Raw genomic sequence first — 26,651 nt, 5'->3', positions numbered from 1 at the left:
ACTTAGCCTTGTCTTCCATTTTCTTCAAGACTGACTCCACAGGTGAACCAAACAACACATCAGACTGCAACGAAGCATCCAAAATCCTTGTCTTAACATGGTCAGATAAATTCTGATCCTTCAGCCAGGTGTGCCTGCGAAGAACTGAGCCAGTGGCAGCCACCCTAGACGAGGCCTGCACAGCATCAAAACCACACTGTAATGAATGCTTACCCACCTGTTCAGAGACATGCACCAAATCTTGTAATTCTTTACACTCAATGCCTTCCGCCAGAGCATCCACCTTAGACTTCAGTTGAGAAAGAAGAAAGTTTTGATATTTCAACATATGAAACTGGCAATTCAAAGCCCTCATAGCTAAGGTAGAAGATGTATAGACCTTCTTTCCCCATCTATCCAAAGCTCTGGCTTCTTTATCTAGAGGAACCGGATTTTTACAACAGAGGCCTTGACACCCTTAGGTCCCTGACTAATAGTTTCTGGGTCCGCCCTAGGACTCTTATAAAGATATTTATGAGCCTCAGGCACCCTGTAATACCTATCCGGTTTAACAGGAGCAGGAGGCAGAGAATCAGGATTAAGTGAAGCCTCTGCAAACACATCTTCCACAACATCCAGAACAGGGGTATAGCCAAGGGCCTATGCTGGGGTAACAGCAAAATTCCCTAAGCCTTTTCCGAGAATCAGAGAAGTCCTGACCTTCCCACTTAAAATGTTCCCTCATAGAATGAAGTGTCTCTGAAAAGAAAAATCCTCTGGAGGAGAAGCAGAAGGAGTGGAATCATCTGCATCAGAATCAGAATAAGGAGAGTACTCCTGCAAGTCTTCAGCTGAAGACTCTGAAACATCCAAGCCTGCTCAAAACTTCCCAACTCTGGCTCCACCCTAGGCCTCTTATCAGGAGGGGCAAAGAACATCTAATCAGAGTAATCAAATCTTCTGCCATTTTAAGCATGTGCTTCTTAGGCACAGACCCTGCTGAACTAGGAGTGACACCAACAGAAGCTAATCTGGCCTGCCTCTGGGAGAAGCCTTGGAAACAGAAGGAGAAGGCCTAACCACCCTAGGAAGGGAGGGGAGTACAGTAACTTGAGAAGCCCCTTCAGCCTGACCTGCCTCCTGAGAGACCACCTCCTGCAAAATCAAAGTCTCCCCCTGAGACTCCAGAGAAGTCTCCGTCGGAACCACCGGTTCCACTGAAGCCTCTAAAGAACCGGCGTCCGGAACGGACGACTCATCTTGCCTGGGTTTAACTGCTTTGTCTTTGCGCTTCTTCGCAGAAGCGGGCGCCGGAGAATCCGATGGCATATTGTAATTGCACCGCTTCCCAAAGACCAGCCTAGCACAATCTAACCTTCGCTTAATAGTGCGTTTATTGAACCTAGCACAAAAGCGACACCCAACAACGTCGTGCTCAGGCCCCAAACAAGGAATACACAAAGAATGATAATCTCTATGCGGTATCTGTTTCCCACAAGAAATACAGTTATTCACTTTTTCTGACATCCGGTAAACACTGAGGCAAGAAAAAACCAAAATATTCCCCAACAGGGTACTTAGCCAACTTGGATTCGGTCTGAAACTCCGAATTCGAAAAATTTCAGAACGCCGAACGGCACTTGCAACGCTGCTACTGCATCGGACCATGCGGCAAAAAAGACTGAGGAAATGACGTCGGTCATGCGCTTTTGTACCCTGACGTCCTGATGTCAGTTTTAAGCGCCTTGACCGACGTCAGCCTAATACTTTGGTATTCGGGCCGACCGAGGACAGCGGACTACCCATATGTAAGGACTGCAGCAATGTGAGATGAAGAACATCTTATAGTGTATGTGACAAAATGACAAAGTGAACCAACATATCAAAAAAATAATATTTAGTGTATATATGTATGTATAAAATAATAAATATAGTAAATGTATTACATATAACACATTGATTTAATATATTACTTCAATTTTGGGTTATTAGCCAACAATTTTAAAGCTGGTTTAATGGAAAGATGATCATTTAATCCACTGGGGCCACATGCGTCGAGCCTGAGTTGCCAAATCAACTCTTTATATTCTAGCATGGATTCCCAGTCACCCCCTCTATCACCCTTCTTCACCTCCTCAAGGACCCAGAACTTAATATTGGTATTGGCACAGGACATAAAGTGCCTGTATAGTGCATTGTTCTCATTTCGTTTGTTTATGTCTCTTGTATGTTCATAAATACGTTGTTTTAATTTACGTTCGGTTTTACCCACATAATATTTGTCACAAGTTAAACAGAGTGCTAAATAAACCACCCCTTTGGTTTGGCATGTGTGATAACCTCTACTTTTCAACTTTAAATCTAATTTCTTTAACCAAAGCATCTTACTACCGAATACAAAGGTACATTGCCCACATCTCCCACACTTGTGTCCCAACCTTCTGTTGCGTTCCACCTATATTTGGAGCTTTTTTTCTCTCAAATAATTCCTTAAAATTACTATTTTTTCTAAAACCGAACCTTAAAGGTTCTTGAAAAATGGCACAGTCAGTACTGATGTTAGAAAATATTTTCCAAGCTTCATTAATTCCTCTCTGTATCCAATGTATACCTTTAAAATATGTTAACATTAAACGGGGTAATTGACTGGTACATGTGTTGTTGTTATATGTAACCCTAGAACTAGTGGTTGGTGTACACTCAACTTGTGTGTTGGGGGTTAAAAGTGGGCAATATTGGGTGTTCCTTTTCCTTAAAACCTCACGTTTCGCATTCTTAATCAATCAAGAAGGATAACCCCTCTCCCTGAACAACTGTTGTATAAAATCCAATTCAGCACAACACATGTCATTGTCACTGGTCATCCTTGAGGCCCTAATCATTTGTCCTTTGACAATATTTCTCCTTAAATAGAGGGGATGATCACTTTCGAAGTGGACATAGGAATTAGAAAACACTCTTTCCTAAAAATCTTTGATTCATACTTGTTTTTTAACCTATTTTTTATAATAGTCACATCCAGATAATTCACATATTCTGTATGGTACTGGAATGTAAATTCTAAAAAAACAAGTAGTAGCGTGTAAATAATTAATGAATTCTTTTACTTCGTCCACATTACCATTCCACACTAAAAAAATGTCGTCCAAAAATCTAAAATAAGTAACGACATATTGCCAAAAGTTTGATTTAAATACAAATTCCAACTCCCAAAACAACATTATAATGTTAGCATAGGTGGGGGCACAGGAAGATCCCATTGCCACCCCACCTATCTGGTGATAAATATCACCTTGGAAAAAAAGGTAGTTGTTTTTCAAAACCAACTCCATGTTTTCAAGCAATAATCGAAAATCAGTTGGACTAAAACATTTAAATTCGATCAACATATGCTCAAACCATGTTAGGCCCACTTCGTGGGGTATCACCGAAAAGAGGTCCCTCACATCTATGGTGACGAATATATATTTCTCATCATAAACAACTGTGTTAAATTTACTTAAAAAATCCCAAGAATCAATGAGTATATGTTGATAGCTCTGGTGAAAATTTTTTAACTTTGTATCTATAAAAATGGCCAGGGGCTGTGTTTTAGAAAATTGTGATGTTACAATAGGCCTTAAAGGGGGGTTCTGGACATCTTTGTGTATCTTGGGGATGCCAAATATTTCTGGAATAACAGGTTTGGGCACTCTGAGGTAGCTGTACAAATCCACGTCTATGAGTCCCTGCAATAAATTGTCCTCTAACCATACATCTATCTTTTTATAACTGATGTTCATTTCGTTCCTTGAAGATATTCTGTACCTGTTACCCGTGTGTAATATATCTAGCATCCTACCTGTATAATCCCAGTGGTCCATAAGGACCACCCCACCACCTTTATCAGGCTTCATAATTCTTATTTTGTCGTTTGTCTGTAACATTTTTAGAATGGAAGTTTCTTCTCCTGTCAAATTGCTGTATTCTTTTACGCTGTCGTCTTTCCTAAAACCTTCTCTAATCATATATGAAACATAAGTCTCAAAATTAAAAATGTCATGCTGTAAGGGAGGATTAAATGTACTTTTTCTTTTCAGCACATTAACTGTATTGTGATCGGCATTGTTGAATATGGTTTTAAAATGCAACTTCCTGGCAAAAAGCTTCACATCCAACAAAATTTTTCCAATTCCTGGCTTTTTTATAGGAATGAATGTAAACCCTTTTGAAAAAAGGCTAAAAAATGAAGGTGTCACTTCCAAATCTGTAAAATTGTAAATATAAAAATTATTTTTCTCTCTAACATCACATCTAATGATGTTTAAATTTTCTTCGTGGATGGTAATCAACTCATTGCCTGTATCTGCATCATGCTGCAAAACTAAAATGTCCATTTCACCTATTATATCAGTGCCACCTATGGGATTCACATGTTCAATACTAGGAAAAATCTCTTTGGGGACCTCCCTCACCCTCACCGGTGATTGTTCGTCCCCCTCCTTCGTGAGTATGTGTTCACTGCTGCCTCCGCATATGAAAAAGGGTGATATTGTTTCTTTAACCTCTCTGACCTTCTCACCCCCTCCATTTGTTCCCCTAAAGGGTGATAATGGTCAGCTTCTCTTTCTTCTAAATGGTCCCTTGAATCGTAGTGGGAATCCACATAATCCTGCTCTCTTTCCTGCACCTGTGCCCTTTGTGTATAGTATGTTTCCCGGTCAAATCTTACACCAGAGGCAACATCTCCAAAATACATATTGTTGTGTGACTTGTTCTTAAATTGTTTGTTTGGGTCAATATATGCTTTACCCTCTTTGTAGTCATACAAGTCACGTTCTATCTTCCCTAATTTCCTTTTATAGTTCTTGGCCATACTCAAATCTACATCACGAAGCACCCTACAATAAATTTCTTTATACTCGTGTACAGTAAACAACAAATCTTTGGCAATTTCCACCTGCAACACATCAATACGTTTCTTAATAATTTCAAGTGATTCATTAGTATTACAAATCATAGCCTTTAAAATCGAAATACCACATTCGTTTAAAATATCGGAGATAGTTTTAAATAAATTTTCATTCCCCCTGATGTTGTTGGGGTACTTATTTAACCTCAGCCCTTTAGGTACAATATTTTGTTCAACACACTGGGTTAAATACCAGTTCTCCAGACATAAACTTTTATACTTAAATAAGTCTGTCTCAAAATGCTTACATTTGTCCTTATAATTGAAAAAGTCCTTAGGTGGCTGTTCTTTTACACATGTAGTTGCAGAAAAAGATTTCTCGAGCCATTCCGCAAATGAAATATTTTTATAGGCATCCAAAATGCCTCCGTTGTTGTGTGCTAAGTTCCCACTTGGCCCAACCCGAGCCTGATGGTCCGGGCGGTCGCTGTTGCCGCTCCCTCGGTTGGAAGCTCCTCTGTCTCCATCCGTTACGGTCGGTGACGTCAACACCCTCCGACCCATCTGGGGACTTCCCTGACCACAGGGAATAGAATCACTGGTGCCCTGCGAATTGCCCGAGTCATTGCCAGTTTTGGAATGGTTATTGATGAGCTCTAAAAGCTGTCTTAATAACGAATTCTCTCTATCCATCGGAGACCCTCGTAAAAGCCGGCGGTTGTACTAGGAAACCACAACGTAGAAAAGCACAAACAATGAAAAAACGAACCACCGCCGGCTTTACCATAAAGGGTATATCCTGTGGCTAAAAATTGTTACAACTTGCCAGAAAATCCAATATAACTCCGTATTGTTGCACAAAAGTCCAGCCACTCGTAGGTAAAAACAAAAATTTAATAAACAATAAAGGACACATACAGCAAACTGGGATTGAGCGTGCTTTCATCTGTTAATACCAGACTTCATCAGAATCCATGTTTGTTAGCTGTCACATGCCTTAAATACTTGAAACAATTAAATATTCAATCAAGCAATTAGTCCAAAGTAAGTTATTGTTTCAAATGAAATCAATTCCTTTTAAGACAGTTTTTAAACATGTTTTTTTAAAAAATGTTTTTAAAAATATCTTTTAAAAAACTTTATAATATAATCTTGACAAACGGTGTGTGCAGGTGCCCCCCAATAAGTTATATACCCACTCACAAACATACACAAGTACAAATACCTACAAATGAAAAAATATATATTATTAAAAATATAATCCTACAAAATGTTAATGAAATGCTTCAGTAGTAAATGTGATAAAATATCTGTATGTATACGTAGGACATGAGTCATAAAATCCAATAAGAAAGCTATATTATATATGTATAAATTGCTATAATTAATATAATTTATATGCAAAACTTATAAAGTGTATGTGACAAAATGACAAAGTGAACCAACATATCAAAAAAATAATATTTAGTGTATATATGTATGTATAAAATAATAAATATAGTAAATGCATTACATATAACACATTGATTTAATATATTACTTCAATTTGGGTTATTAGCCAACAATTTTAAAGCTGGTTGTATGGAAAGATGATCATTTAATCCACTGGGGCCACATGCGTCGAGCCTGAGTTGCCAAATCAACTCTTTATATTAATACCAATATTAAGTTCTGTGTCCTTGAGGAGGTGGAGAAGGGTGATAGAGGGGGTGACTGGGAATCCATGCTAGAATATAAAGAGTTGATTTTTTAAAAGATATTTTTAAAAACATTTTTTAAAAAAACATGTTTAAAAACGGTCTTAAAAGGAATTGATTTCATTTGAAACAATAACTTACTTTGGACTAATTGCTTGATTGAATATTTAATTGTTTCAAGTATTTAAGGCATGTGACAGCTAACAAACATGGATTCTGATGAAGTTTGGTATTAACAGATGAAAGCGCGCTCAATCCCAGTTTGCTGTACGTGTCCTTTATTGTTTATTAAATTTTTGTTTTTACCTACGAGTGGCTGGACTTTTGTGCAACAATACGGAGTTATATTGGATTTTCTGGCAAGTTGTAACAATTTTTAGCCACAGGATATACCCTTTATGGTAAAGCCGGCGGTGGTTCGTTTTTTCAATGTTGTCTGTGATTACCTTTAAGGTTCCTGGCAGGATAGAGGGTTGGAATGTTAGTAGGGTTAACAGCAAGGCTCTTATTTCCTTGATGTTGAGGTGGTCTTTTACTCTTAGAGTGGACCATTTGCCTTGTAATGAAAGGTGTTGTTGATTTGTTTGCAACACTGGCCCCCACCCTAGGTCCGAAGCATTGGTGTAAAGGCACTGAAGTGGGGCTGGGGTCTGAAGGCGGAGCCCTGGTTTGGTCTGTGTTGCAGATATCCACCATTAGTGCTCCCTCTTTAAGCAAGAGAGGAGTGGGAGGGACACATACAAGGGTTGGGAATGTTGGTTGCATAGAATTTTCAGTACTCATCGAGATTTTGCACACATGTAGTCTTGCCAAAGGCAGCATGTGTATAAGAGATGCCATGTGGCCTAATAGTTTCAGAAATTCCCGAGCTGTCAGAAAGATTCGGGAAAGGATCTGGTTGAAATACAGACTGAGTTCCTGAATCCTTTCGTCCGGTATGAAGGTTTTCATGCATTCCGTGCGTAGTCTGCATCCCAGAAAAATCAAGTCCCGAGAAGGAGTCAGGCGAAATTTTTGCACATTTATAGTATATCCCAGAAGAAAGAGGGTGTGTGACACCTGCTGAAAATGGATGAGTAGGAGTTGGTGGCCTTGGTGCAGGAAGAAGTCGTCTAAGTAGGGATATATCTATATACCCTGTGTCCTGCAATGGGCAATGAAGGGGGCTAGACACTTGGTGAACATTCTGGGGGCTGTGGATAGACCAAAGGGCAAAGCAGAGAATTGAAAATGGCAGGAGCCTATAGAAAATCCGAAGAATTTCCTGTAATCGGGATGACTGGGAATGTGTAGGTAGGCATCATTCAGATTTAGAGCCACCGTGAAGGCTTGGGGGGAATTAGAGCCAGGAGTACAGGTAAGGTCATCATTTTGAAGCTGGGTACGAGAAGGAAAAGAATGAGAAAGGAATGATCCAGGATAGGTCTCCAGGGACCCTCTTTCCTGGGGACCAGGAATATTCTGGAGTAGAACCCTCAGTTCTTTTAACGAACGGGAACTGGTTCTATGGTGCCTTGGTTTAGGAGTTGTTGAATAATGGGTGGGAATAGGTGAATCTGTTTTTTTTGGTGGTTGTGGAATGCCCTGAAAGGGTGGGAGCATCCACTAAGTCATGTAATATCCTCTCTGGATGATGGACAGGACCCATCGTTCTTTTGTAAGTTTTTGCCAGGGGGGAGGGATATGGGAGTTTCTGGATGCAGGGTGGGTGAGTCACAGTGGAGGGGGCCTGGGATGGTTAGGCTGTCTCCGAAAGGGAGTGGCAGAAGATCTTGAGGACAGTCTTGGGGTAGAAGTCTTTCTCTACTGCCTACGTCCCTTGGATTGTTGTGCTGGGGAAAAGGATTCCTTTCGTACAAATAATGTTTTTTGAGGGTAGTTTCTATATCTAGGAATGGAGGACACCAAAAGGTGTTTTAGATTTTGCAACTCTTTTCCCTTCTCTTGGAGGGATCTGAGAAGCTCAGCAGAGGCTTGTCCAATAAGTGCCTTACTGTCTAACGGAGCATCCAGATGTTTGGTCTGAACATCCATGGGGGGGGGGTGGGGGGGGGGGGAGAGGTAGCCGTATGCAGGAGTAACGGATGCAGCACTGATTCAGAAGCAGCATCTTTGGAAGCAGCTTCCACAGCATCATAGCTGCACTTAGAGTGCCTGGTCACTTGTGATGCTGTGGAGAGGAGAGAGTTTAACTGTACTCTGGTGGGGGAGTCCTGGACCTCCGAAAGAAGGCTGGAGGCCTTAGAAAATGTATCAAGTACAAATCTTGCCATGTGGGTTTGGTAGTTCAGGATCCTAATGGCCAGCCTGGAAGATGTGTAGACCTTTTTACCTGTCCTGTTCATGAATTTACTGTCTTTATCAGCTGGCTAAAGAACAGAGGAAGGAAGCTGTCTGGAGGTCTTGCCTGCAGAAACAGTTATAACAGCTGGGTCATCAGGGGTTCTTGTAAAGAAACTGGGTGTCCAGGGGGACCCTATAAACTCTGTCTGGTCGTTTAGCTGCTGAAGGTTGGGAGGCAGGAGACTGTGAAGCAGCTAAGAATGCATCTTGAAATGCAGGTAGTAAAGGGGGCACAGCTGAAGGAATGGGCTGCTCCACTTGCAGAAGGTCAAAGTATCTTTTCTTAGAATCAGAGGCCTACCACTTGAAGTGTTCCTTCATGAGGGAGATAGTATCCCCAAAACTAAATTCTTCCCCTGTGAAGTCTGAAGAAATAGAGTCCTCTTCATCTGGAGTAATGAACTCCTTGGGGGACTCTATTTGAGTCTCATAGGAGAAGGATTCCTCAGAGGATGAGTATTCCTCCTCAGATGCACAGGTTGGTTGAGGAGTGAGAGTAGGTGGGAGTTGCTGGGATCGTAAGCCCTTCAAGAGGGTTTGGGAAAAGGATTCCCAGCCTGACATCTAAGGGGGCTCAACATGTTTGGACTTCCTTTTCAAGGGTGTGGTAGACAAGGGAGAAGCAGACGTCAGCTTAGCAAGAGGAGGAGGAGCAGGTGCTTCCGAGAAGGTGAGCCATGGTTCCCCTCCTCCATCAGAGTCTGATGACTGAAATACTTCAGCGGACGTACCTTTGGTATCCAGCACCCCGGCTTCCATTGTGGTTCCCGGAACTGCTTGGAAGACCGTCATCCGAATGGACTCCAGGTCTGCTATCGCCTCTAGAGTCGGTTCAGACGCCTGAGATGCAGCCTGGGATTCGGGCCTAAGTTTCTTCACCTTCTTCCGAGGTGGCTCGTCATATAGGCCTACTCCTTCCTCCATGCCTAACGCCAAACATCTGAGTCTCTGATTCTCGAGGTAAAGATTTAAAGCCGCTAGTCAGCTATGAAGTGTTTTGGGGACGAACGACCTACTGGTGAACGGGCATCCAATGATCACTATGACAGAAAAATTCTGAGGAGGGTACGTGCAGATGTCACCTTTATACCTAATGCCGGTTTATGGCCCTCGTAGCAGACGTCACACGTACCCTCCAAGACAAAGACTTTGGTATACTGCCCGGATGGTGGCACTGCAGGCAGCTACTCCCTACTGTTATAAATACTGCAACATCAGAACAGATGGACATTATAGCAGTATCAAACTCATTTCTTGGTCCTGAAGAAATATCAGGCTTGTAATGCTTTGAGAAAGTGTGGGCACAAGACCAAGAAGCTGCTACCAAAGAACTGGTGACACATATAAGAAAGGTCATGGTTGCAGCTCTGTCCCTAGTAGTAAGAGCTGTCTCAAGTCCTTCAAGCTTTGGGGTGCAGTTCACTAGGTTGAACAGTCAAGGTCATCAACAGAGTGATATCATTTTGGAATTGGACTGAAACTACTCTTTCTCAAGTGATGAAGAGATGTCGAAAAGAGGAAAATCAAGTGCTTGTGAGTAAGGTAAATGAAGGTTTGGGTTTTAATGCCAAAACCTATGAATAAACTGAAGGTTTAAACCTTATAAAACCAGCCTGGTTTCTTGGAAGCAAGGGGCAGGGTGTATGGTTCTTGTAGGCTTCAAAGAAGGAATTCTCCAGAGCTTCCAGAACAGGAGGAATACTCACTGGTTTTGGGGCATCCAGGCACAGTAACAAATATCTTTTCCAAGCTTATGATGCTTCCTTTGCCTCCCATTCAAAATGTATTTCATTCTTCCAAGACTCTCTCAAATGAGATTTACTCAGAAGTAGAGGAAATTCTGTCTTCTGGGTCTGCATCAAATCTAAAGGGGAAGGCAATTCGAGAATAGCAAGTCAAATCTTCCCAGCCCCTGTTAAAGAGTTTCTTTCTACCTTTCCAGGAGAGTGCGCCCTCTTCCTTTTATCAGAGAGAACTCCAGACACAGACGGATCATCTGTACTTGGGTGTAGGCATTGTAAGGCTTACAGGAAACCTTGCGCTAAAATGATCTATTCATGCAGGTCCTGAGGTTAGGATAAGGGAAAGGATCGACCCGGCTCATGGGACCAAGACATTTGTAAAAAGCTTATGCCTAGTGATTTATGTTTCACCATACAAGTCCTTTCAGAAGGAATGTCACCTCTGAAGTCCTGTCCTTGTAATGGAATTCTTTTGACTTCAACATCATGGCCATCTGTACTGAGGATTGTACTCAATTTTTTGGCACCTTCAAAAATCTCATTGTATAAAACTCATAAATCCACCAAGATAAGCTAGCATAAAGGCTGCTTTAGAAATGCATGCTCTGAAATGGATATTCAGTCTAGAAGCCAAACCTTGACCATCAACTTGGTGGGAAGTGCTCTGTTCCACTCACTTTATGACCCCCGAAGGGTCTTAGAGGCTTCAGAAAATTGAGATGTAGGGTAATTGGGGCTACAAAAGCATCTCAAGACCAGATGCTCTACTAACCACCACTTTGGACACTTATGGAGACCAGAAGGGAGACCAGTTACTGCTGCTACTACTACTATTACATTAGAAAAGTGCTGCACACATTTAGAAATACATATTCTGTCATTTTTGCATTCCCAATAGCACAGTTAGGAAGGATGAAAGATTCCATCGCTCCATGTAGCTAAAACTGTCCTGGTGTACTCTGGGTTGCAAAGATACAAGCAATACCTCTCAAATGGTCTAGAAGATAGAACAATGATGGCCTTTCTTGTGATAATGATGTACAAGGTACAAGATGGCACTCTGCTTAAAGTGACTAAAGAAAAAAGGTCAATGCAAACACAACAACATACTACCTTGTTTAACAGTGCTCATGCTAACAGCAGCTACTTAAAAGCATTTCAAAGCTCAGGAATAAAATCAACTGCATTAAGAGAGAAAAAAAAAACAGACAAACAAAGATCTAATACCTGTACACCATTTCATTGCTAGTTGTATCATCAAAGGCATAGTCAAAGCGAAATGTCTGGTTTTCCAGAAATCTAGTTAAATCCACCTTTTGTTTAGGCTCATGTACCATCACGACATCTTTACTAGGAATAGTTATTACATCAAGGTCTTTTACTGAAACTTCTAAAATGAAACAAGAATGTGCACATAAGAATTGTTTGTTTTAATATAAACAGCTTGTTGTCTAAACTACTGTACATTATATTTATATGAATGGACAATACAATTGTATAGGCAACTGACCATAAAAATGGATACTCTAATAGATCACTGCAATACTCTACCACTGGTTCCTGGTCACTAGGTATCCCTACACATCTGTCTCAACTTCTAGAAAGTACAGTTGTGTAAGAACTAGGTCAATTCACTGTTCAGAGAATATCCTGCCAGGATTAGCTGTACATCCAGCCAGGATACTAAAGCCTAGACATTTTCCTTTCACACCTTACATCAGACACATTACAACACGCACCAAGGATGAGGTACGTAAGAGACGTATGGGTGCAAAGCACTCAGGGCTTTCTTGCCCCAGACCAAAAGCCAGCAAGAAAAAAGACCATCAAAATCTACATCTCAACTAGAAGAGGGGAGAAGGAAAGAATGCCATCTCAGTCTATAAAAGAAATGAGGAAAAGAACAGAGGACGACGCTGGGATGTAATACTACAACAGTAATCTGCCAGACATCTAGTGTTATGATAAATTCTCACACAACTGCACTGCATCATCCTTATAATCACTGTTATAAGTATTACTAACAAGTGGGAAGAGTCCAAAAGCTTTCAAGGTCTTGGGAAGATTTGAGCTGGAATCTAAACTTCCTTGTAAAGTGGACTTGGCGAATTCAGCTCTAGCTCTAGAAAAGCATCAGTCTTGTAGTGCTTGGTAAAGATATGTACGAAGACCAAGGACTGGAGTCTAGACCTTTAAAAAAGGCACTGAGGAAGCTACAGCTCTGGTAGAGTGGGCCTTAACCAAATACAGAAGCTCCTTTCTATGACACTAATAACACAAGCAGATATAAGTGGAGATTCATTTGGAAACTGTTTGGAGACAGGAAGACCCAACTTCTTGTCAAGAAAGGAAAGGAAAAGAAAAGTTGGTCTGATTTTCTGACAGACTTGTCAAGATAAAAACCTAAGTTGCCTGTGAGCATCAAAAGACTGCAAAATTCTCCCTCCTGTTTTGAGAGGATGTAGGGTGGTTGATAGTCTGGTTCAAAGACAGCTCATTAACCACCTCAGGCATGAAAGACGGGTTAGTTCAGAGTACAACTCCATCCTTATGGGGAAAAAAAGGGGAGGGGAAACTACGAGTGCTTGCAGTCCTGAAATCCTTTTGGCAATGGAGACACCAAAAGGACAGTCTTCCAACAGCAAAACGTCAAGGAAGCAGGTTCAACAGGAGAAAGGACTAGCTTTTCTAAAATACAATTCAGGTCCCAAGGAGGAGGAATAGACTTTCTAGGCGGCCCGAGGCAAATGATGCTCTTTAAAAACTGCTCAACCTTAAAATGTTAAAACAATGGTGTATCAAAAAGAAGGCAGGCATAAATTATAGATAAATGAGCTTGAACATGAGAGTATGACAAGAATAAATTAAGTAGCTCACACAAACAGGAAAGAATGTTAGATATAGCTGCTAGATAACAGCCCTGATCTTTTTTCTGATACCAAATAAAAAAAAAAACTCTTCCATTAGGAAACATTAAGATTTTCTAGTGTCGAACAAGACCTACAGTAGGATCTCAGAAAAGAAAATATGCCTGAATCAAAATTTCATCATCCAAAGGGTTAGATTCAGAGTCTGAAGGTTTGGATGGAATGAGAAAGCCCTTTTGCTGTATAAGCAAGTCCATCTTGTGAGGTACCTTCTGATAATTGCCCTGGGCCAAATGGAATAGAAGACAGAAAACCATGTTATCTGGGCCATAAGGCACTCAGCAGCAAGATTTTTTGGTTTCTCTTTCTTAATTTTGAGAAGGACCTTGGGAATTAGGGGTTGAGAAGAGACTGCATGCATGAATCTTTCCTGCCAGAAAATAACATGGCATTCACTTTCCTGCCAGAAAATAACATGGCATTCACTTTCCAAGCCTTTCAGCACGAGACTTTGGGGAGGGGGTTACAGCTTGAACTCTCTGTTCTGATCGGAGGCAAAGATATCTACCTGAGGAGTACCCCACCAATGGACAATCGCAGGAGGACCTCTCTGTTTAACGTCCATTTGTAAGGGTCTGTTTGGGACCTGCTCAAGTTCTGTCACTGAACTGCTCTCCAAAGAAATGTAAACTGCTAGCAGGGAAATATTACATGTGGCTAAGTCCAAGTAGTCATTGCAAGTCTGCAAAGGAGGCAGAATCTTGTCCTGCCTTATTTATGTACTACATAACTGTGGCATTGTTTGTAAATATGCAGAGAGGACCTGGAAACCAGAGGTAAATTAATGAAAGGATCATAAGGCTAGAATCACTGCCTTAATTTCCCTGATATTTATGTGGTCCTTGACCAAAGACTAGACTTACATTCACAGAATAAGCTCCCCAAGCCAGGTCTGAAGCATATGCGTAAAGGCCTAGTGAAGGGGAAAGAACCAAAAAGGACACTCCTGCATTGAGTGATATCTGGTTGATCCGCCAATGAAACTCCCTCTTGATGAATGGTAAGACAGGAATAGGGAAATTCAAAAGAATGACAATGTTGTGTCCAGATAGATATGAAACACCACTGAATCTTCCTCACGTGGAGTTTGGCCCAAGAAATCGTTAGAATAGTGGAAGCTATAAATCCCAGGGATCTCAAAAATCTCGTACTGAGGTCATAAATCGAGGAAGCAGAAACTGAAAGTATTTCGTTAGGAACATAATTTTATCTTGAGAAAGACAGGTGATCATTAATATAAAGCCTGCAAACACTAGATCCTGTAAGGGAATCAAGACATGCCTTGTTCAGGTTTAGGATGAATGCAAAACCGTGAAGCATTTTTGTGTGTGAAGTTGAGGTCCACAAGAAGCTTTTCACTCACTTGAGTCTGAAGAAGAGGGATGACTAAGTAACACAAAAATCTGTATTCCCTGACGTCTACAGAAAGCAACAACATGAGACTAACACTTTGTGAATACCCTTGAGGCAGTAGGAAGCCTAAAAGGCAAAGCACAAATGTGAAAGCAACATTATAAAGCACAGAACCTTATAAACTTCCTGTGATCTGGGTGGATTGTGAAAAGAAGGTAAGCATGCTTTACATCCAAAGTTACTAAGAATGCTTAGGGAAGAATCATGGGTAGGAATGATTGAAGGGTAAGCATTCTGAATACTGAACTCTTCTGGAATAAATTGAGAAAAGACAAATCAAGAATGGGTCTCCATATTGCCTCCTTTCTAAGAACCACGAAAAGTCTTGAATAGAGTCATGCTGCAGCTGAAGAGGAGGCAATAATTCTATTGAACCTTGAAAAAACAACTCACCTACATTTGTTAGGATAAAATGCAGCTGGTTTGATGGAACTGGAGAAATATTTGATCTGTGTGGAAGAGAAAGCCATGGCATCCTTTAAGTGGTATGAATTACTGAAAGAACCCAATTGCCTGTGATAATGGTCTTCCAAACTGGTACAGATAGGGAAAGCTTCTTTGACAGTGGGGTAAGGGGCAGACTGAGGAAGGTAAAGGTGGTGGGAGGCAAAGGCATATAATCACAACAAGGCTGGTTTGTTAGGAAAAGGGGGTTGAGACCCCTTTAAACTCCTGCCTGGGGTTACGTTGAGCCTTCTTTATTCAATACCTTTTACCTCTTTTAGGGGCCTTTTACTCTTTTTTAATAAAGGATCAGCCTTAGAAATTAAATTTTGCTGGAGCTTGGGAACAGGAGAAAGATTTGCTTAAAATCTTGCAACATTTTCTCTTTCCAAAAGATTTTTGAAATTAGCAGTAGCAGGACCAAACAAAGCATCTCTAGCCACAGTGGTGTCTACAATTTTGGATTTAACGTGCTAAGGAAGCGAATGAAGACTAAGCCAAGAAAAACTCAAAACTGAATTAGCAGTAGCTGCAATGCAGAAAGCGTTAGCTGCATTTAATAGAATGCTTTCCTAATGAATAGCAGAACTCAATACAGAAACAGCAATAGACTGCTTTCAAAATCAGGTACACCACATAAAAGCTTACTAAGGTCTCCCAACAAAGAGAAGAGATTATGTCTGACAATGGGAAATAAGAAATTTACCCCGAGGATCACTGCTGTGGCTCTGCTCGACAGAGGCACAGGAAAATAAATGTTTTGGGTGAACTGAAGCCAGGGAATCTTTACGGCTAAGCTTGTATAGACCCTAGGGCCGATAGCCTAGTACCTACCTCTGAACAACTGACATCAAGGAAGGCAAGAGTAGAGGAGGTATAAATCTTTTTTCTGTACTTAGTAGCTCTACTATCCCTACCATTTGGAAAGACACTGGCAAAAGGCAGAAGTTGAGCAGGCTTATGTTCTAGGAAAATAACAGCCAAGTTAGACAAGGGGTTCCTATACACTTACGAGAGTTTGGTACTTTATAAAACCTATTAGGCTTCCTGGGTGCAGGAGCTGGGTTTGTGGGTTCACCTTGTAAAGCCTCAAAGACAAGAGGAATGACAAGACAGCTTTGGAATTCCCAGTGTACTTAAGATCACAACATCTTTTTTTGCATGTTGGACAACTGCTTACCTTCTAACTTAAAATGCTGCATTATCTTTACTACTGTGTGCCCAAAGGAAAGTTTTTAAGGGAGAATCTGGGGACATACTGTCATCATATTCAGACTCAGAGACAACATGTGAGTGAATCTGAGAGAAGCAAACCAAAGACCCCCCCGCCCCTCAAGAATCTGAACATTCGTAACCTGAGGAAGAATCTTTTCTCTTCAAAAAAGCGGAAAAAGGGAAGGGATACAAAAAGAACTAAGGGGGACTCAATAGATACTACATCTTTAAACAGCTGTAGAGAAAATTATACCACTCCTTCTGAAGATCCCACACAGAAGGGGGAGAAGAAGGTATATAGTCTTTTTTTTGGGAGGAAGAGAAGCTTGTACAGAATGAGGAGGCTTCAACCCGATGTACCTCAATGAAGAAATCAGAGACTTCCTTCTCTGACCAGAACTGTGGAATGCATTCAGGACCCTAAGAAATAATCAGCCTTGGTTCCCCCTTCACAGCAGAGGCATCCATCTAATCAGTCTGGTGGATTTGCTGTGTGGCAGTATCTAGACAGATGAAGCAGACAAATGCATCTGGACAGTCTGAGGATTCAAGAGGTACACAGGAGATTGCCCATGCCCATGTCTGATCAGAAGGTTACAGCATCATATTTAATTTCTTTTAAGATCCTTTTTCTGTTGATATGGGATGTCCAAGTGGGAAGTACTGGATTCCAATCTGACCTGCAAAAGCTTCTTTAATATTCTGTTTTCAATATAAATTTTAAGGAGGACTAAGCTTCTAAGAGTCACAGGAACAAATGACTGACAAATAGTGCAACTTTTACAATCACGACTGCCCCCTAGGCAAAATAAGCATTTAGTATGGTTGCCCCCAAAAGGTATTTGCCACCAACAATCACATTTCCCTGTCAGTTGACATGAAAAAAAAAGGTTTAATTTTAGTCAGAAATTAAGACAAACAAAAACCTTTCTCAATGGTGAAATTAATCTTCCATAAGCTAAAGGAACCAACAGCAGTCGTACATCTGACAGACTGACAAAGAAACATAGGTTCAGTGTTTAGGCTGGTGGCAAGAAAGTCCTCAGGTACTTTACATCTGCACATCCCTTACATACCTCACAGCCTTGACCCCATTAGTTCATACATCAGTCATACAACATGAGAGGAAGACACCTAGGCTTTGGTACCCTGGCCAGACATATGGTTATCCCTAGTGGGATATCCCAATTGGTATGGACAGACACATACACACAGACAGACACACACACTAAGGGGTGCACATCAGTTAACTCCTGTATATACTTACAAGCTTACTACACTCAGAGGGGGGTGTTAAATGGGAATAACCATAAAATGTCAACAAAAGGGTGCATCTCCAAGTAGGCATTAATCTCGATCTGTTTGGGCCTGGTGCTCTAGAGACTGAGATCGAGGTCAAAGTGTTATTAAAGGAGGACATTTCAGGCTCCTTCATCCCTTTGCATGGTGTAGATCTAGCCCCTTACCAGGGGATGCCTGAGAGGGAAGTACTGGATTCTGTGAACTGCAAAAAAAGCAACTACTATAAGTTGGGCATCTGCCTACACCATTTTAGAGCTTTCTTGTCGAGAACCTGTGGCAGGGATACTTGAAGATGTAGGACGAGAGAAAGAGTAGAGATGAGCAGCCTGGAAGAGTCATCATACCACATTCAGGGATCCAGAAAGGAAAGGGCAATATTTGAGGTATAGCATAGACATTCCCACAACCACAATGAAGAAGACTCAAGGCATTAGAAAGCTTAGAAGGTTTGGGAAAGAAAAAGGGAGGTAGAGGTACCCCACCTCAGTGTAAAGGAGTTCCAAAAGCACAATAAAATCAGTGGGTGGGAATGGTACTGAAACAGTGAGCTCAGTCTCGTCCAATATTTTACTTACCCTTGTCGACTGCTTTAGTCGGGCAAGGTCTGCAAGCTATTTTTCAGAAAGGAACTGAAGATGGATTTATACAGAGATTTTAATGCTTTTTTTCTCACTTCCCTGTCTTCCTAGTCCTCTGTCAGGAATATTCCCATTTGTGTCCTCAACCATCAGGGTTCAATAGTTCAGTCATGAATGCTCTCCCCCTATTTTCTTGGCTCAACAGCCACTGAAGTGTAAGTTCACAGGCACAGCAGCCTGTTATACCTTCATTTGTGAGCATGCACATTCGTGAACACATCCCATGCAGATGCAGCTTGGAACAGTTAAGAACATGCTCTCAAACAAATGCAATTCATTACATGCTCCTCTTTCTCCCATAGGTGCAGCAGAATGAACCACGTCCTTCGTCTCAAGATTGGCAAGCTAGCATAAGCTGATCACTCCCACCAGCCCCATTGGCTCCTTTCTGTGCCAGGTCACTAACTGATCACAGGTCATCTGGGTAAAACAGCTGAGCACCATAATACCAACCCATACTAGGAAGAAATATGGACAATATCTCCTATTCTTTCATATATAGGTTACAGGATCATTATCATCCACCTAACCAACCATCTGCTCAAGCAAATGAATGATCTGCTCAATGTCTCATCCAAAGGGAAAGCACATTATACATCTCCCTACGTGTCAGAACTGAAGCATAAATTCAAGCAGTTGATGTGGGAACAGAATCGAAGCATTCTGGTTCTGAACTTCCCTGGGTTCATGAAAAGATAAGCACTATGCTTACCATTACAGCTGAAGTGAGGCAGCCACCCCACCCCCATGAATATACAACTAGGACATCTTCCCTTACTCTCAAAATGTAGCTACTTTTCTCTGATGCTCCTGTGATTGTGGATGCACATGTGCTCTGCTTGGGGATGCTGTGATTTGTATGCTGCAATCAATGACTGTTCCTGCACATTCACTGCATAAGAGCATTTGTCAACTGCTACTCCAAGTTCAACCCTTAGTTACTAGTGAACATCTTCCTGAACATATTAAGAAACAGGAATAAACACTTGGCATCCCATCGCTAAGAAAGGATACACTAGCACATACTCTTAAGAGGCGTAAAAGAAACCCCAGCAGTCAAAGGTGGCTGCAGGGACACACAAAAAGGCCATTCCTGAACCACTACAGAGGGTCCTCACCAATTCCTAACAAATACATAATTACTGTACCACCTGACTTAGCAAACTCATTAACCTGTCCGTGTCACATTACTCAATACCTAACCCTGGTAATTACTGCTAGCAATCCATATTCTACTACTCTTCCAATGCTACAACCTTTTTTTTCTTTAACAGATTTCCTTTACAGGTAGTGGGCTATAGCAGCACTCTGCTCATTTTGACTTGCAAATGTACAAAGGATGGAGTCCACTAGCACCCTGTAACCCCCTAGCCTAATTCCAGCATTAAGTGAATGTCTCTTACATACCACTGCTCTGGACTGATCTGATCTATGTTAATCTTTTACCTCTCCATAATGTGGACCTCTGTCATCATAACAGTTTAAATTTCCTGACCTAACAAGATGTGGCTAACTGAACTGATTACCATACTCTTAATTAGCGTTTTTAGGTTGCTTGAAAAGAGCAGTCTTTGCTTGTTGCTATTTAACTTCACCTGCACTACGGTCATACGTATAACATGCTTGTATATTCACCTAGCCCTGCAACTAATTTGGACTTCTAAAACAATTAGGCAGTGTATGCTGGTGTCTTGCCTCAGTCATACGCAGACTTCGCCCACTTTAAAGTTTAATTTCAGGTAAAAAAAAAAAAAAAGTTATGCTATCTCAGGGCATTAAAAAGAAGCACAACTGCAAAATCACCAGGGTGTCTGACTCATGCCACTTCCCACAGGTGACCCAGTTTGCTCTCTACCCACCATCACCCTCAGCCACCATACAAGGTATGAAGCTTTATACTCAACCACCTCTACTTTAACCATATTTCCCAAACTCTCCTCTCAAATGTGATTATCACCCCCTTCCTAATCTAACTCGCACATATTCTAACATTTCTGACACTCAGTCATGTCCTCTCTCAGTTCTGGTGCTACTTTTAACCATACACCCCTCCCCCTTTCATACGAACCCATTTCCTACTCACATCTCTTCCTTTATTCCATTCTAATCCATCTATATAGTGTGCCTCTCGAATTAGTATCACACAGCTACTGCAATGAACTCCTCCAGTCCCTCTCTTTTTCTTCTCTAATTAACATTCCCTTCCAGCCCCATAATTAACCACCATGAACACATACCCTTGCTGGCAACTTACACGATAGAGAAATGCATCTAAATCCAAGTCCATTCAGCCAGTAAACAGGTAATATAAATATATGTGGCAGTAACAAAAAAATGGGTACAACTAGAACTATGGTTTGATCAAAACAATTCCAAAGTAATATACACACAAGAGTCACTGCTAAAAAAAAGTCTGCATGGATTGCCTCCAGATATCTCTCAAAACTACATTATCTTCAGTGACAATCAACCCAGCAAGCAGCAGGGAAGCATTTCATTATACCAGTTCATAACTACCCTATGGCCTAAGCAAACGTAATAGCAAAAATAAATTGACCAAAGACACAACCCCAAATGGATATGTATATAACTAAATATATCAGCATACACCAAAATACTTACAGGTTACAGTCTGTATAGGCCCTTCTTCTATTACAAAGCTAGAATCACTCCTGGATGGCATACTCTCTTCAACTAAGAAAAAAGATCTCATTATTTTAGACTATAACCTCAATTCCCTTGGACCACAAATACACAGTTAAACAGACTAACATTACTGAATGACCCAACACACTACAGCACAAGGACATACATTCCCACAAAAAGCAGTCATTAACTGACAATCTTTACCAAGTTCACAGAGAAACTTCAGGCTCACAGTATACTATCCAGCTCCTCCAGTGATCACAATGAGGTGGTACTCGTATGGCCTTTCAACCCCCACCTAAATATATCACTATCAGAAATATAACTGGTATGGGGAATTGTTTTGATCACGCCATCGTTCTAGTTGTACCATTTGTTGTCAATGCCACATATGTTTAGATTACCTACTTTCAGGCTGAATGGACTTGGATTTAGAGAACAGATTACAGTGGTTCATGCAAATGTGCAAATAAACAGAACACAATCTGCTGAGGATTTGGGATAGACAAGAAGAAGGCAATAGGAAACGAGGGCATCCAGCAAAGGGTTGGATGGACTGTTATGAGAGAAGACCTGTGACAAGTCAGGCATGAGTGTTGAAGAAGGCAGGAGAGTGGCACCGAATAGAGAGAGAAATGGCAACAGTATACATGACACCATGACTCATGAAGAAAAAGGGAATTGATGATGAAACACAACTGGTCCATCTAAAGACTTCTATTAACTGGTGCACCCTGTATGAAGCCACCAGTTCAGATACAGCTCAGCAATATTCATCCACTCCCTTATGCACAAGACACACACTACCCATTAAAAACAAGAGGCCTACAAGGCACCAAAACTCCACTGATAACCCACCAACTCTCTTAGCAAATCAAAGACAGGGACCTAGCCAGAGGCACTGGAAAACTAATTCTTCAGACCAAGAAAAATTAAGCAGATATAAAAAAAATCTACAGAAAAGTCTAGAATTAATACTAAAATAGCCAACGCTACCCAGTACAGAACACACCAACAACAAAAAAAAAAAAACATTAGCTAGCCTAAGAATTTCTGGAATATCAGAAAGGTCACAGGCAGCAATACATTTCTTCCCAAAATCAGCAAACAGAAAGACCATCCCAGCAAACACCATAAATTACATTATTTTTAAACCTCTACCATTTACCATGGTTATTGTCAAGCAATATATATATTTTCTTTGTAACAAATTCCATTCACCCAAACTCAGTGCCGCACTATATAGTACAGTTTTGTACCTACCATAAATGTAGATGTCCGATAGATATGCAACTGCAGTCATAACATATGGGTTGTCCTGCCTCAGGCAGTCCTCGGTCGGCCGGATTCCAAAGTCTTGGGTCCGGCGTCGGCTGGTGTCGCCTCCTCTCCGACGTCAGAACGGCTGGAGTATAAAGGCATCGGCCGACGCCATCTTCAGTGTTTCTTGCCCCAGATGCCAGGTGCCCTCCTAGGAAGGCTAAATTTGGTGAATGGATAAACAATTCCAGACATGCACAACAGTAATAAACAGATACACCATAGGAGATACGCCCAGCTAATAGGGATAGGGGTAGTGGACCCATAAAGAAAGTTGCAGAGCGGTAGGAGGGTGGGAAAATCCAACTGCAGTTGCATATCTATCGGACATCTACATTTACGGTAGGTACAAAACTGTACTATGTCCTTCAAGAATGCAACTGCAGTCATAACATATGGGTTGAATACCATAGCCAAGCTGGGGGTGGTTGGAACTAAGAAAGTGATGGTGTAGCTAAAATGCCCTGCAGGACTGCCGAAGCAAAGCCTGCACGGGATCTGGAGTATAAAGGCAGGTTGTAGTGCTTGGTAAATGTATGCACGGAGCTCCATGTAGCAGCCTCTAGAATGTCCTTTGTACCCACTCCTCTTAGGAAAGCTGTGGAAGTGGCTATAGCTCTGGTGGAGTGTGGCCTAATATTGGCTGGCACACCTTTTCCATGAAAAGAATAGCAGAATCTGATGCAGTGTCCAATCCATTTGGAAATTGTTTGTTTGGAGACTGCTTTTCCTTGTACTCCAGCAGCATAGCCTACAAACAGTTGGTCAGACTGTCTGGTGGCCTTAGTTCTGTCCAAGTAGTAGCGTAGTTGCCTGTGTATGTCCAAAGTATGCAGCAGTGCTTCCCCCCCTGTTTTGAGGATTGGGGAAGAAAGTAGGCAGGTGAATGGCTTGATTTAGAGACACCCTGGAAATTACTTTTGGCAGGAATGAAGGACTGGTTCTTAGAGAGACTCTGTCCTGATGAAAAATGAGAAAAGGAGGTACTGCCATGAGTGCCTGTATCTCTGAGACTCTTCTTGCTGATGTGATTGCCAATAGGAAAACCGTTTTCCATGAGAGAAATTGCATTTCTGAAGTTGCTGCTGGTTCAAAGGGAGGAAGAGTTAATTTTTCCAAAACGAAATTGAGGTCCCATGCAGGTACTGGCGGTTTCCTGGGAGGTTTGATATTCTTTATCCCTCTTAGGAACTGTCTTAGCAAAGGATGTGAAAACACAGGTGGATCACAATTGTATTTTGCTGAGATTGCTGAGGCATGAATCTTTATGGAAGAATATGAGAGACCAGTATGGAACATTTCTGCCAAGTATTCCAATATCTGAGGTATACACAATGCTGTTGTATCCTGACCCTGTTAGCATTCCAGATGGTGAAACTCTTCCACTTGGCTGAATAGGTTTTTCTGGTGGAAGGTCTGCGTGCTTCCAGTAAGATCTCTTGAACTTTTGGAAAGAGAGATATCGGAAGGAGTTATGGTAACCTCCAGGCTGTCAGATGCAATGTTTTCAGGTTTTGATGAACAGTCCTGTAATTGTGTTGTGTTAGAAGCAGAGGCCATAGGGGCAGAGGCCACGGTTTGGTCCGAGTTATGCTCAACAGCAATGGGTACCAGTGCTGCCTTGGCCAGTCTGGAGCTATCAAAATGCCTGTTGGTTGTTCTGCTTTGATCTTCAGTATCACCTTGGTCAGCAGTGGTAGAGGAGGGAATGCATAAATTGTTAGGGAATTCCAGCTGAAGGAGAGAGCATCCGTTTTCCAGGCTAGAGGATGGTGGGTCCTTGTACAGAACTTTTCCAGGTGATGATTCATGTGAGAAGCAAAGAGATCTATGTCTGGTATTCCCCATGTCCTTGTTATTTGTGAGAAAATGTGAGGATGCAGCATCCATTTGTGTGGATCCAAGAAATTTCTGCTCAGCTTGTCCGCCAGTACATTGTCCTTGCCGGGCACAAACTGGGATTGCAAATGTATCTTCAGACTTAGGGATTTTTCCCAGAGAATTATTGTTAGTCTGCAGAGGGGATAAGAATGAGTGCCTCCCTGCTTGTTTATATACCACATAACAGTGGTGTTGTCTGTCCTTATTAGCAAATGTCCTTGAATTGATTTTTCGAAAGTCTCGATTGCATGTATCACTGCCAACATCTCTTTTTGGTTTATGTGCAGATGCTTTTCCCTTGGTGTCCATTGACCTTGAATGCATCTGCCCTCCATGTGCGCCCCCCCCCATCCATGGTCTGAGGCATCTGTTGTAATCATTTGACCTGCTTGAGGTTTGTTGAAAGACATGCCTTTGTTTAACTGACTTGTTTGAGCCCACCACAAAAATTCTCTTTGCAGACATGGAATTAGTGGGATTACGTCCTCTAGGCTTTGGCTGTGTTGGGACCATAAGCTTTTTAAGTACCATTGCAGCTTTCTCATATGAAGTCTTGCTAAAGGTATCAGAAGAATGCAAGATGCCATGAACCCCAGGGCCTGCAGGATTTTCCTTGCAGTCAGTTGGGAGAGCTTTGCTAGGCCTTTGAAGTACTCTGGTAACTGCTGTTGTTTTTCCTCTGTGAGATAAGCCATTTGTGTTTTTGTGTCCAGCTTGGCTCCTAGGAAGATAATCTGTTGGGATGGCAGAAGTCTTGATTTCTGAATGTTGACTGTGTATCTCAAGGCCTGTAGTAATTCAATGACATAGTCCAAGTTTGCTATCAAGGTTTGTTTGCTGTCTGCTTGTATGAGGCAGTCGTCCAGGTAGGGGTATATTTGAATCCCCCGGAGTCTGCAGTGTGCCACTACTGATGCCAGGCATTTCGTAAACACTCTGGGCGCAGTAGATAAGCCAAACGGCAATGCTGAGAATTGATAATGCTCTGTCCCTGCAAGAAATCTGAGGTATCTTCTGCAGCTTTGTCTGATTGGGACATGCAGGTATGCCTCCTTGAGGTCTAGAGTGACCAGCCAAGACCCCTTGCCCAGCATGGGAAGGAGTTGCTGCAACGTCAGCATTTTGAACTTTGGCACAATGAGATAAGTATTTAGAGTAGACAAGTCCAGTATAGGCCTCCATTTGTTTTCCTTTCTTGGAACAAGGAACAGTCTTGAATAAAATCCCTGGCCTTGTTCCTGTGGAGGGACCTTTTCTATTGCTTTTATATTTAACAGCTGTGAAACTTGAATGAGTGCCTCTGCCCTTTGATGAAGTGGCAGGTTTGGCATGCCTTGTCTTATTGGTAAAGTATGGAAGTGGAATCTGTAACCTTTGTCTATTAAATCCAGAATCCAGTTGTCCTTGGTTAAGATATGCCAGTTTTTTGAGAATAAGGATAATTTTCCGCCCAAAGGTGCTTCTCTTTGAGCCTTTGTAGGCGGTATGAAAGGAAAGTCATTGTGGTTGTCCTTGTGGTGCAGCTGGACTGCCTGCGCCACTTCTTTGATTTGGTGGTTGCCATTGGCGGCCCCTGTAGGAGCCTCGGCATTGACCTCTACCTCGGGCACGCCTGTTTTTTCCCCTTTGACACTTGTCAGTGTCTGGAAAGGACCAATTCTTTGAAGGCCAATTCCTGCTGAATCTGGGTGGCTGAACCTGGAGGAAATCTTTGACTGTCTGTACTGATTTAGCTTTTTCCTCAATGGACTTCAACACATCTTGTGCATTAGCACCAAAAAGCTTATGTTTTTCCAGAGGTGCATCAAGTAACTTTACTTTAACATGGTCTGGCAGTGGCTGTTCTTTTAACCAAGCATGTCTACGTATAACAGCCCCAGTCATAGCTGCCCTACATGAAGCCTCCAATGCATCATAACCACACTGAAGAAAATGATTGCTAACCTGCTGAGTGTTATGTACTAGATCCTGTAATGCCTTTCTATCAATAGGCTCAGGAGAGGCTAGCTTTTTCTGTAAATCATCCAGTAAAAAATCCTGGTACTGAAACATATGAAAAAGGCAGTTAAGTGACCTCATGGCCAGGGTGGTAGAGGTATATACTTTTTTACCCCATCTCTCCAGGGACCTTGCTTCCCTATCCGCTGGCAGTGGCCTCTTGGCTGTGGAAGGAGCCACTCCCTTGGGGCCCTGTGAAATAGTTTCTAGATCCA

The 26,651-nt window shown here is 41.7% G+C and overlaps 1 protein-coding gene across 1 annotated transcript in view; it reads right to left on the bottom strand.

Moving 5' to 3' along the window:
* KIF2A (kinesin family member 2A) overlaps positions 1–26,651 on the bottom strand; it is a 2,798,933-nt gene that overhangs the window by 1,395,038 nt on the left and 1,377,244 nt on the right. The window contains exon 10 of the mRNA XM_044063819.1: positions 11,880–12,033. Coding sequence (XP_043919754.1) covers positions 11,880–12,033 — 154 coding nt within the window. The remainder of the gene's footprint in view (positions 1–11,879; positions 12,034–26,651) is intronic.

The sequence above is a fragment of the Protopterus annectens genome, chromosome 2.part2 (genome assembly GCF_019279795.1).
Source record: "Protopterus annectens isolate FY-2018-M chromosome 2.part2, PAN1.0, whole genome shotgun sequence".
Lineage (NCBI taxonomy): Eukaryota > Metazoa > Chordata > Ceratodontiformes > Protopteridae > Protopterus > Protopterus annectens.
The sequence above is the reverse complement of the archived record's forward strand: the minus strand, read 5'-3'. Positions and strand labels throughout refer to the sequence as shown.